Here is a 12,132-nt window from a genome sequence, read left to right as displayed (position 1 = left end):
ACCACAGGCTACACATTGTCATGGGTTTTGAGAGAAGACTTAAACTCTTCTTCGGCTAAGATATTTGTATTGTTATACCGTATGGGTTGACTGGACTCCTTGTTCAGTTCGTTTATTACTCATTTAGACAGAAATACCCTGCTCCCGAGTTTTAAACAGGGATGAAAGTTGATGATAGGGACTAAACTAACATAACTTTTACCATTTCGTGCTCCCGAGAACCAAAATGGAGGATGTGTTTATAAACTATACGAGTAGTTTGTTTCGTCTGTTTCTGGTAAAGGAATAGATTTCTGATTAAACTCAAATAAATAAGTATTGCCTTTTCAGACGCGGTATGTTCTTAAAGCATCAAATTGATTGGATGTTGCGAGTCTGATGGTTTGTTTACTATACACCCTGCACAATTTATTAGATGACGGTAGTGTTACCATACTTGTTTGAGTGAGTGATCATATTGATCACCGCCTGATCTCTGCAGAAATTCTAGTTGTGCTGTCAGCCATTACTATCGTCTATATATCTGACAGATTCTGATCTCTTTGGTTTCTAGGTTCAAGGAGTCTGAAGTCTGTTTCTCAAATGCCAAGTCTTCATTTTACTACAACTTTCATTTGGAAAATAGTTGGACTGGTTGTTCATAATACACGTCACTCCAGAAAATTCCTCGGGATTCATTCTTAGATAAATCTCAGTGTGAGTGAGAATCGAAACGATAAGCTCCGTACTAGTTGAACTATTTCACAAGGTGAAAACTCCTTGGATCTTAGATTTTGGGTGAGATGTCTGGTCCTTGATATCAGACTGAACATGTATGATAAGTTCATCAGTCTGCTTTATTGTTCTACCAAAGTTTGTTTCCTCCACAACGCCTTCTCATTTCAAGTAAGAAACCGAAAATATATGAAAAATTCTGGAGGCTGTCCTCGCATTCTATCCTAGGTACCTCCTCAACATATTCCATCAGCAGAGTACATATTTTACTGTACATAAAAGCTACTGTACTATATAAAGTTGTAACATCAAACTCTGTCAATAAAGTGATGAAGAACATGCATTCAAAATTTACATCAATAAACAAAGAATTACAAACCCCTATATATAGAAAAAGCTTTGAACTTAACTATATGTTGTGAAAAATATCATATATATTTGAGCTGGGCATTATCATGAAGAAGCTCAACATGAATAACGTTGTCTCCCTCACTCTACTGTTTTCTTTCTGTTTTTTGAATGAAAAGGTGAGCATCCGCGTAGTAATCCTCCTTTCTTCCTGCAAATCATTGCACTCATATATTAATATAAATTATTACACAATTTGGGAACAAGCACATCATTGTACAATATGATTAATTAATATTATCATCGCTATTTAATTAATTGCATGGGGCGTAACGTCTGCGTGTTGAATTACAAAAACGTGTTTGTGATTTTAAATTTTTTAAGTAGAGTTCACACTTGATATATATTCTGTCTAGAATGCCCTGTTTTTTTATTCATAAAACAATTAAGAAGATCAGTGAGAGCTTAGCTTGCAATTAAGTAACTATCAAAACTACTACCTACTATTGCCAGGATTAGGATTTAGCTAGTAGTTTTTTTCAATTACATACAATTAACAAATTGTTCTAGAAACAAGTTTTTAATCTATTTGTTTAAGCTATTATATTTTCTTTGCTGGTCCTTTAAATCACGAGTAACGGTCGGTCTATTTGCGGGTCTCAGACTCTCAAGTTACAGATAAAGAGTTCTTTGGGTAAGAGATCTAGAACATTCAATGTTTTAAGATTTGAATTCGTGATCTATTGAAGGCTTCTCAGCTACCCATTTTAAACTCATTCACAAAATAGTATACATTAACTGATGCCAGATTTATGCTTCAGATGTCCGCAAGTAACCATTTATTTCACTTTGAGTATTCTTTCCATTCAACAATGAACCAATTCTAAGCTAAGATTAATAAGTATTTTAAATATTAACCTCGCAAAATTTTAAAGTTAAACTCGACTCTGCTCGATAAAAACACCTATTCGTTCGGAAATAACATCAGACTATTTCTGAGATATCAGATATCGACCCATAAAATTAAAAATTAATGGAGAAACTGTAAATTGATTAAACAGATGTATACGTACCTGGTGCTCTTGTTGCTAATGCTGCTGTCATTGCTGCCTGAGCTTCCGCTGCTACCACTACTACCATTGCTACTCAATCCACCGCTTTCGCTATCATCGGATACTACGGAGTATCTTCTCTGCCACCACTGTTTTTGATCAACACTCTTTGAAGATTTATCATTCAAATTACTATTATCAACATGCTTTGTAGAAACTTTAGCATATGGATTTTCCTTTGTTTTCGCCTTGCCTTTTGGGGGTTTTGGTGCCTGTTTTTTACTTCCTCCAAAAGGCATTGGAAATACCATCTTCAAAAACAACCCTGTATTGTTACTCTCACTTATATTGCTTCCTGTTCTCGCAATTTTCTTTTCAACTTTCTTTATACTTGGTAGCTTCCTCACACTAGCTTGCTTTCTTACACTTGCTTGCTTCTTTACACTTGCCTGCTTCTTGTTTGTAATAAAACTACTGTTTTCTTGATCAACTACTACTTCTTCATCATCTTCTGGAAACCCTACTTTTTGATGATCAACGAGGTCTTTTAACGAAAGCTCGTACGATGATTCAGGCATGCTCTTCACCATCTCCATGAGCTCTTTTTGACCTCTTGCTATGGCTTGAACTCTTAAAGAAGGTGGAGAGTTTCTAATCTTGTTCTGGGAAAATTTCGAACCAAACGGGCTTCTGGGCGGGCTTTTCGACCACAAGGGTGGCGAACAAACGCCTGATTCATCTCCATTATTTAGCCTGCTAGGCCTAAATTGAATCCCATCATGATCACTCAAGTTGCTACCTTTTTCTTCATCTTCTGATCTTTCAACACTAAAATCCATACTCATTTTGTACCCTTCACAATTGTTGTTTGTTGGTCCTAGAACTTCCAAGTTGTTGGTATGTTCACTTATTGAATCTAACATGATCAACTCTCAAATTTGTAGGAAGAAGAATTCAAGGAAAATATGAATGTGAATGGCTTGTTTATGTAATGAAAACAGACAAGGGCTCATATTTATGTATTAGTCATGAATGACACCATCATAGGTCTATTATTGTTATATTATCATAGATTTGTGTAAAGTGAAATTTATATTTTTTATTGTTATTGTGGCTCCAAGCTTACAATATGTCAATGAATTTCTAGATAGGTGGGCGTAGGGTCAATTTTTTTTAATAATCTGGTTTAATTTACTATTTATTTTGTCTCTATAAGGAGTTTGTATGGGACATAAATAGTTGATGGTCTCGTTGCCCCTTCCTAATTTTCTGTTTCGAGCCCCTTTGGAGATGGCGACTGTTTTTGCAATCTTTATTGTGATGCCACGCATCCTTTGGTTGAAGTATTGAACCAAAATACCATAATTTACATATTGAAGAAAAAATGAAAATTTATTAGGTTGAAATGTTTTTACAATTGTAACTGGACCGCATATTTTGTAACGGTTAAATAACCCTTACTTAAAATTTAAAATCATTATTCCAAAATTCGGAAATCAGCATTATTCAGTTGAGATATCTTTCGATGATTAATGAAATAATCGGTGATTAGTCGGATTAACTAATCGAAACATTAATCGGAAGCAATTTAATTAATTAAATAATAATATATAATTCTATTTAAATTTTATTAAGTTTTCATAATATTTACAAAATTAATAACACATATCATTGGTTCACATTTGATATTTAAGTGATTTATACATATTTTTTATAATTAATTTATACATAATAATTAATAATTATCACTTGGTATTTAGAAAGTTGGTACCTAATATCATAAATTTGTGATATGCTAAAATTAGTTCATAGAAAATCAATTACATGTTACTGTGAAGTGAATGAATCAATTGAGTAAGTTTTCGCGATAAATAAGAGTGATTCAATGAAGAAACTTATTCTATTAGAGATTGAGATTTATGAGTATATGATAATTAATATAAGTTAATAATTCATAATCAAAATATTAACTATTATTTTGATTTTTTTTTAAAATTAATCAATTTATCAAAATATTAACTATTATTTTGAATTTTAATTTTTTTTAAAAAAAATTAATCAATTTTCACCCTTTGATTAAACAAGTCATTATTTTACATGAAATGACCGATTATTGAGCAAATTGGCCGAATTTTGACCGATTTTTTTTTAAAAACACACACACACTTTAACCCGATTTTTGATTAATCGAGATAAGACCCGTCTGAACTATGATTAATTGGTAAATCGACCGATTTTTAGAACACTGTTAAAATGAAAGACGAGGAATTCGATAGGCCACAATATAAATGGGCCAGAATTAATCGAGAGGAAGAATGAATTCATATCCACTAGGTATCCCAAGCGGCAGATGGATCCCGGGACCTCTATGGCAGAATATGGGGAGATGGTGGACCCAACAACGTCATGTCACATCAAGAAATTCCCTTTAATCATTGATTTGTCAATACGAGGTATATATTTTATTGAGCTAGAGAGGGGTAAGAGCCCGACAAAGAAACTAAGTAGAAACTAAACGAGACCAAGACACTCCACATAGGTCTTCATGAAGAATACAACTCAATTCTAGATGTGGCACCTGAATCATCTGAAATTTAGAAGTATGAGCCACTTTTGGATTCGTTAGCCAATCCGCTGCTCTATTACCTTCTCTATAACAATAAAAAAAAAGAAACTTCCTAGTTGGTATTTTTGATCATTTCTCGATAATTGTGGACAATATGAACATATTCTCCCCCATAAGGATACGAACTCTGGAGAGTATGTATACTTGACAGGCTATCCATTTGAATCATAAAAAATCTAACTCTTATTCTTCTGGCTAGATCTAATCCTGCTTCTATAACTTTCAATTCCGCCCGAAAAACTTAGCAAAGTTTGCTGAGAAGGCGTGATGTGATGCATTCTACCTTGACAGTCGCATATAATTCTTCCCCCACCTGCAGGCCCTAGGGTTCCTTTTGCAGCACCGTCTGTATTAAGAGTATACCAGCCAACTGGAGGGAATTTCCAATTTATATATATTTGTTGGTGTTGTTGAAACTTTTAATCACCATTCAGCACATCATCGTGAAGAGCTCCCCAAGTTTCTTCAAACTTTTGGCGTAAGAAACCACTACTATCTATAAGGATATCATTATTTCTGCAAAGGTTCAATAGTTTCTCCATTTCCATATCCACCGGATAGTAATAGCAAAGTAAGTTGGCCATACCTCAATTTTTCCAGCCTCATTTGGGTTAAGTTTCAGATTCTCACTAATCCATTCTTGCAGGTTCCCATTTTTAAAATTCAATTTTGTTGTTGGCCTATCAATACTTCTTCAAACTTCTCTAGTTGTTGTACAATCTCTTATAATATGAAGCATTGTTTCTTCATGAGCTCTACAATTTAAGCACCTAGGATCATTAAGAAGATGGTGTTGAACTCTATTCGCATTACTCATTATTCAGTCATGCATACATAACCAAAAAAACATAAACTCGTTGTTGTACTTTAACCTTCCAGACGACCTCCCATCTCTTGTCAGAATTCTCCACATTTTCTCTTCTTATAATCCGTATAGCTGATTATAAATCTACCTCTAAATGATCCATTCCACTAATATAAATCGACAATGTTAGGGTCTTCCATCAATACGAGGTATATTCTTTAAATTATGTCACATATGCTTCATTTTCCGTATACCCACACGCCAACACATGTCAGTCGCCTTCAAACACACTCTAGCGATACAATATTCCTGGACATTTGTCCCCGTCCGGGACGTCCATATGCATTGGCTCCAAGACAATCCAATGATGGGGATCGAAGCTATCAACCCCCGAAGCCTAATTAAAAGTTTATAAAAAAACTCCCAAAAAGGTGTTTTGGGTTGCATTTTTTGCTCAACTACACACCTATACACACGTTACATATATAATTTATATTTTACCTTTTTTCTTTACAATTATATCTTATTATTACGTCGGAGGTGTCGGGGAGACGCTACCCCTTCGATTATATTTTGTGAGAACCCAATCTATAACTAAATCATTCATTCATATACTTGCATTATGCAGTTTGAAATAGGATAGGAAAAGGAGAGATTCTGGTTGTTAGATAATGAATCACACACAGGGGGGTGAATGTGTTTTTGTGTTTTTCTGCTTTTCTTGAAGTGTTTAAGGTGATGAACAAAGTAAATCAAAATCTTGTAGTTAAATGTGTTAGTACTGAATTTAAGCAGATAAAACAGTAAACACAAATCTTTCAAAACTCACTTAATTTTATATTAAAATTAAGAATGTTTTGCTACAAAATTTCTAGGCTCTTTGTTGAGAAAGAGCTTAGCTTATTTCTTGAGAGAATATAAGATTTTCTTATCTTAATTGTTACTCCTAACAATGCATCCAGTGTTTACTTTATAGAACAGTAAACACTGGTTATTACACAACATGCATTAGCATGTACTAAACCCTATTTTTGGATAATCAAATCTTTCTATTTCTTGCTTAGTGTATCTTTGTTAATCTTGCACGCCTGTGACTTTACTTTTCCAGTTAATCTTGGCATTTGATCTTGTACTCTTCAAGCTGCTTTTGTAAACTTGTCAATCCAACTGATTAAATTATTTGTTGATTGATAATCTTGGATATTGAAATGGTCTGCACTTTGTACTTTGAGTTTTACCTCGAGATCTCCAGTTTGGTATATAGAGAACTTGACATCTCGATAAGTATATTGGCTTATCGAGATCTCTAATCACTCTATAGTTGTTTTGACTTATCGAAGTCTCTGAGTTCTCTATAAGAGAATTTTGCTTGTCGATATCTCTCATCTTCATGTCTTCACATTTGCTTATCGATAACTCTGAGTTCTCTAGTGACAACTTGACTTATGGATAACTCTGAGTTCTCTAGTGACAACTTGGCTTATCGATAACTCTGAGTTCTCTAGTGATACATTAGCTTATCGATAACTCTGAGTTCTCTCGTGACAAATTGGCTTATCGATAACTCAGAGTTCTCTAGTGAAAAAATGACTTGTCGATATCTCCATTCTTCATGTCTTCAAATTGGCTTGTCGATATCTATGAGTTCTCTAGTAGCTTTTCCTGACTTGTCGATAAGTCATTCTGGAGTTCTCGAATGACTTCTCTATAACACTTAATCTGTGACTTTTAGAGATCTTGACTTAGAATATTTTTATCAAAACAGATTTATTCAACTCCAAGCTTCTTCATAATTCTTCTGAGGCATGATCTTCTTAATCTTCTTCCAGATAGAATTCTTAGGCTTGACACTGTTTACAGAAAAAGACTCCAGTCTGCCCTTGAACATTTTTACAGACTTAAGTGGTACAATACAAAATGCAAACTTAGATTACAATACAAATTACTTAGGGTTGTCAATTTGACTTAGTCTTGTTATTGTACAGGCATGTCTTGCACAACAATCGCCCCCAATTTGTGAGAAGATTGCTTATCATAAATACATGCATGTTAACAAGACGAACCCCAGGCTACAATGGAAAATTAGACTAATACATAAAAATTGACAGAAATATAACATTTGACATTAAATGATCATTGAAGATTTTAACAAGAACATTCATTACATGAAATCTTCATAGCCAGGATCCTTTCTAATGAGATCTTTAAGAGTCACTAACACTTCCATTTCTTCTAAAATTTTAGTCCCTCTTAAAACTTCCACAAGTTTAAGCCACTCATCTAATGAATAACCATTTAAATAACCAGCCCTAAACCTGGAGAATCTACCAATCTTGATGTTCAGAAAGTGTCCATCTTTGGAGAGTCTACTCAACCCTTTTGCTTTAAGCTCATTTGATCTTTTTTCAATTCTTGCCAATTCTTCAGCATATTTCATATCTCTTTCTTCCTTCTCAGCTTTTGCCTTTGCAATTTTCTCAAATCTTTCTTTCAACCATACACAATACACAACTTTCCAGAATCTTGTAATAGTGTCCTTATCCTTTATTAGATTGGTCACTCTTTTAAACTCTGTGGTTGAAAGTGTGTCCATTAGATTGCTGCCAAGTAGAGTGAAAGAACCATCATTATAATAAATTATGACTTATGTATATGATACAACCCAGACTCTGACTATTTCTTCATCCAGTTGTTGAAAATATTTTTCATCTGTGTAGCACCAATTTAATGGGAGAAAGTCAGTTTGATCATAGCAGTTCCATAATGATCTCTCAGTAACTGGCAATAGCTTTGCTTTTCTTCCAACAAATTTAAAGTGTGTCTTTATTGGAGTTTTATATGAAGGTAGGTTTGTGATTTTATTCAAGCTGGTTTTAGTGGTAGTGATTGGGATTTTGAGAAGTGAATTTGCAGTTGGATTGTATAGAAATTTTGGCTATAAGGTGAGAGATGGTTGAATGTTTGAGCTAAGAGATTTGGTAGGTTGAGATTGTGTCATTTGGATTTTTAGGGTTTGTTGGTGTGGTCCAGAACTGTCTTCCTTCTTATTCTTTCTCCTTTCATCTCTCTTCTTTTCATCTCCTTTCTTGTCATCTCCTTTCTTCTCATCCTGCTTCTTATCTTTGCTTCCAGTTGCTCTTGAAGATTGACTTGGATTTGAGTCAGAAGGTTTTTGTTCATCATGCTTCTGCTCATCATCATCCTTGTCACTTCTTAGATTAAATTGAGTGGGTGGCAACATGGTGTCAACATTCACAAGATACCTGTCAAGAATCCTGATCATTTCTTCATCTTTAATTTTCTTGATCTTATTATATTTTAAGTCAGATTGAAGAGTCATGATCAGTCTCATATTTCCTCTAACACAGTTCTTGGGAACATTGAGGATTTTGTTCTTCTTGGTTAGTGGGCAGATGTAGGACACCCCCTTACTTGGATATAGATAGGCTTCAAGAAAAGCTGCTATCTGTGCATCTTTAAGCTCATGAAGAAGCTGAGTGTCCTCTGTGATGACTATATGAACTTTGTCAATCACAACATCTAGCTCAGATGCCCTTAAAGTTCTGAGATTTAAAACAGAAACTTGAAGGCATCTATCTACACCCCCATCATTGATGTTAACAACAATTCTCTTTTGTAGATAGTTCTCAATATTCACAACTACTTCCCTGACAAAGTTGATAGTCTTGGTCAATGCTCTTTCGTATGTGATGAAGTTATTTTGAAGAGACATTCTCAAGACTGCAAGAAGTTCACTGAATTCTTGATCTTGATTTAGTCCTTCTGCAGCTTTGATGAACCTTTCTTTTCCTACATCTTGGACTTGTTCAGTTTGTGAAGAGCTTTGGCCAACCTGAATAGGCTCCTTAGATTTAGATTTAGCATCCCTGGATTGTTGAGTCCTACCCTTAATCTCCCCTTAGTCTTGGTGTCAGGCATGAGTAGGGAAGTTGGTAATTCTGGCCTTATTTCTTCAGGTAGTGAGGGCAGTGATATATTGATCTTCCCCATGATGGCCCCCAAAGCAACAGAATTTTGCATTTGGAGATGCTTGTGAGAGTCCACCAGGGTTTTGATATCTATCTGTTGACTCTGCACCAAGGATGTAAGAGCTTGAACTTGTGCACTGAGTGAGTCATTTGAACACTTGAGAGAAGAAACTTGGTGTTGCAGTTCTTGAACTTGTAGTGTGGATGAGGATTAAGATGTAGAAGAAGTAGAAACTCCAAAAGTATCCTGAACAACCTTCTTCATTTCATCCATGAGCAAGGCTGAATGAGTGTATCTGCTTGAGTGCATTTGATCCAGCTTCAGTCTTGTGTCATTAAAATGAATGATGTGATTTTGGACATGTTAATTCAGGGCCACAAATGAGGTCTTGAGGTTCTTGACACTTGATTCCATTCCACTGAGATCATGCCTTGACATCTGGTCAGCAAAGTTTATGAATTTATTTTTTATCTCAATTTGAGAATGAATGATTTGATCCATCTTTTCCCTCACCATCTTTATTATTTTATCTTGATGACCAGTCAATGTGAGTTGAAGTGCTTTTCCTAAGTTATGGAAAGCCTTGATTTGAGCCTTGTATACATCATTGATGGCATCATACACATCCTGAGGAGTGAGAGATCTAGCATTGCTTCCCAAAACAGTGATATACTCCTCCCTGAACTTAGCTAGCACAATATCCATTTCAATAAAAAATTCTTTATCCATCCAAGCATCACAGTTTGCATCCTGACCAGCTTCATCAACAATTTTAGCTTTTCTTCAACATCTGTCTGGTAGGTGAGCATGATAGCTTGGTAGTCCTGATTTGACATGTTGGATGTGAGCAACTGTTGTGAGATCTGTGTAAGGCCTCCAATCTGATCAACTGCTAGATCTTCAATGGTTGAAGGTTGATTTTCAGTTTGTTGGAGCCACTGGGAGATTAGGTGAGATGGTTGAGGTTGAGAGGTTGATGGTTGATTTGTTGGGTGAGAAGGTGACAAAATAGCAGAACCACTTGTGACAGAAGTCATAGTTTGACTCACAGTAAGTACTGTGGTTTTGACAAGTTATTGTTCTCCACTTGTAGGGGGAACCCTTAATTAAATTGGAGTGGATTTGACTGGGTTACTATCATGTGCACCAATCTCAAACCTTTGTGTGTCTTGCACCAAACTGTCACTTAAATGTGTTATACTTTCCTCCTTTATTACAGGATCATTGGCAATTATACTCCCAGTTTCAATTGTCAGAGCAATTTCAGCCAGGATTTTGAGGGGAATTGTTCCTGGAACAGGAACCTCCAATTGAATTGGAGAGGATTTAGATAGCTCCCCCTCACGAGTACTAACCTCAAACCTTACGGTTTGTGAAGACTGATTTACACATGAAGGTGCATTTGTGATCTTCATGGGGTCTTCAGTAAAAACTGATGAATCCCCATTGGTTTTGATGGTGTCATCAAGGTCTACCCCCGTTAGTATCCTCTCACCATCTAAATGAGGTGTCTAGGTGGTGAGCAAGATTTCTTGAACCAAGTCACTTGATTGGGGCAATACTTGATGATTTGATTCAAGTATTTCAGTATAGGAAGAAGAAATATTAGATATAAGAGTTTAAAGTTTAGGACTGAGTGTTGGCAGCTCCCCCTAAATGGATGAGGTAGCTTCAAGGGATGTGCTATCCTTGTGTGTGACATCCTTATTTCTCATACCATACACTTGGATTTTTTCAAGTATTGGTTGTGCAGACTCTTTACAAGATGCATTGGGGAAATGCTCTTTTCAATAGAAACATCCTGTTGAGAGGATGTCTCTAGAATTTGTTTTGTCCCCATTTGTACAACTGCATCCTTTTGGGAGGATACATAGGTGGTTTGTGTGGTCAACTCAGTTTTCTTAGCTTTCTTTATTTTTCTGACCAAGGGTGACTCAGTTGGTGTTTGTTCCTCACCACTCTCATTCATTACAGTAAGGGTTATCTCATTTCTCTTCATTTTACTCACTTCATCCTTTTGATAGGATGAAATGGTTGGTTTCCTAGATTCTATTTATTTTGAAGAAATGGTCTCAACTTGGGAAGGCCCCTGTTGGTTTTCCTGTATTTGAAATTCTACAGATTCAGGGACCATAGTTGTACTAGATTGAGCATTTGATCTCATATCAAGTATAGGGTAAGGGTAAGTCTTAAACATCTCCATCATGAATGGAGTGATTTTCAGACTCACATTTACCTTATTCTTTGTAGTAAGTGTACCAAATATTATTTTGGACATTTGCTTACAATTTCCTATTTCAGTGTTGTCTATACCATTCAACAAATATATGTCTGCTACTTTATGATTTAAGGTGAACATAATAAATCTAGGAAAGAATATTTCCTTACCTCTAGCAGATTGGGGCATGGTTAGCCTGGTTGAAAATTCTTCCAGGATCAATAGACTAACATTCAAGTATCTGTTGTGGGCTATTGAGAACACCAGCTTCTGCACCACACTTGAGATGTTGTCAAATCCTGTCTTCCTGCATGTGAAGGCCCTTATTACAGAATCAAACACAAAGGACCACTCCTTCCTTAGGTTTGTTCTGTTCAAA

The 12,132-nt window shown here is 35.4% G+C and overlaps 1 protein-coding gene across 1 annotated transcript; it reads right to left on the bottom strand.

Annotated features, from left to right (window-relative positions):
• Nucleotides 1–1,009: 1,009 nt before the first annotated feature.
• On the bottom strand, nt 1,010–3,155 carry LOC141712289 (uncharacterized). The gene is made up of 2 exons (XM_074515166.1): nt 2,136–3,155; nt 1,010–1,273 (listed from the first exon to the last, which is right to left on the bottom strand). The coding sequence occupies exons 1-2, from the start codon at nt 3,035–3,037 to the stop codon at nt 1,204–1,206; spliced, it is 972 nt and encodes a 323-aa protein (XP_074371267.1). The 5' UTR covers nt 3,038–3,155; the 3' UTR covers nt 1,010–1,203.
• Nucleotides 3,156–12,132: the final 8,977 nt, after the last annotated feature.

Source organism: Apium graveolens, chromosome 3, assembly GCF_009905375.1.
Source record: "Apium graveolens cultivar Ventura chromosome 3, ASM990537v1, whole genome shotgun sequence".
In the NCBI taxonomy this organism is placed as follows: Eukaryota; Viridiplantae; Streptophyta; class Magnoliopsida; order Apiales; family Apiaceae; genus Apium; species Apium graveolens.
The sequence above is the reverse complement of the archived record's forward strand: the minus strand, read 5'-3'. Positions and strand labels throughout refer to the sequence as shown.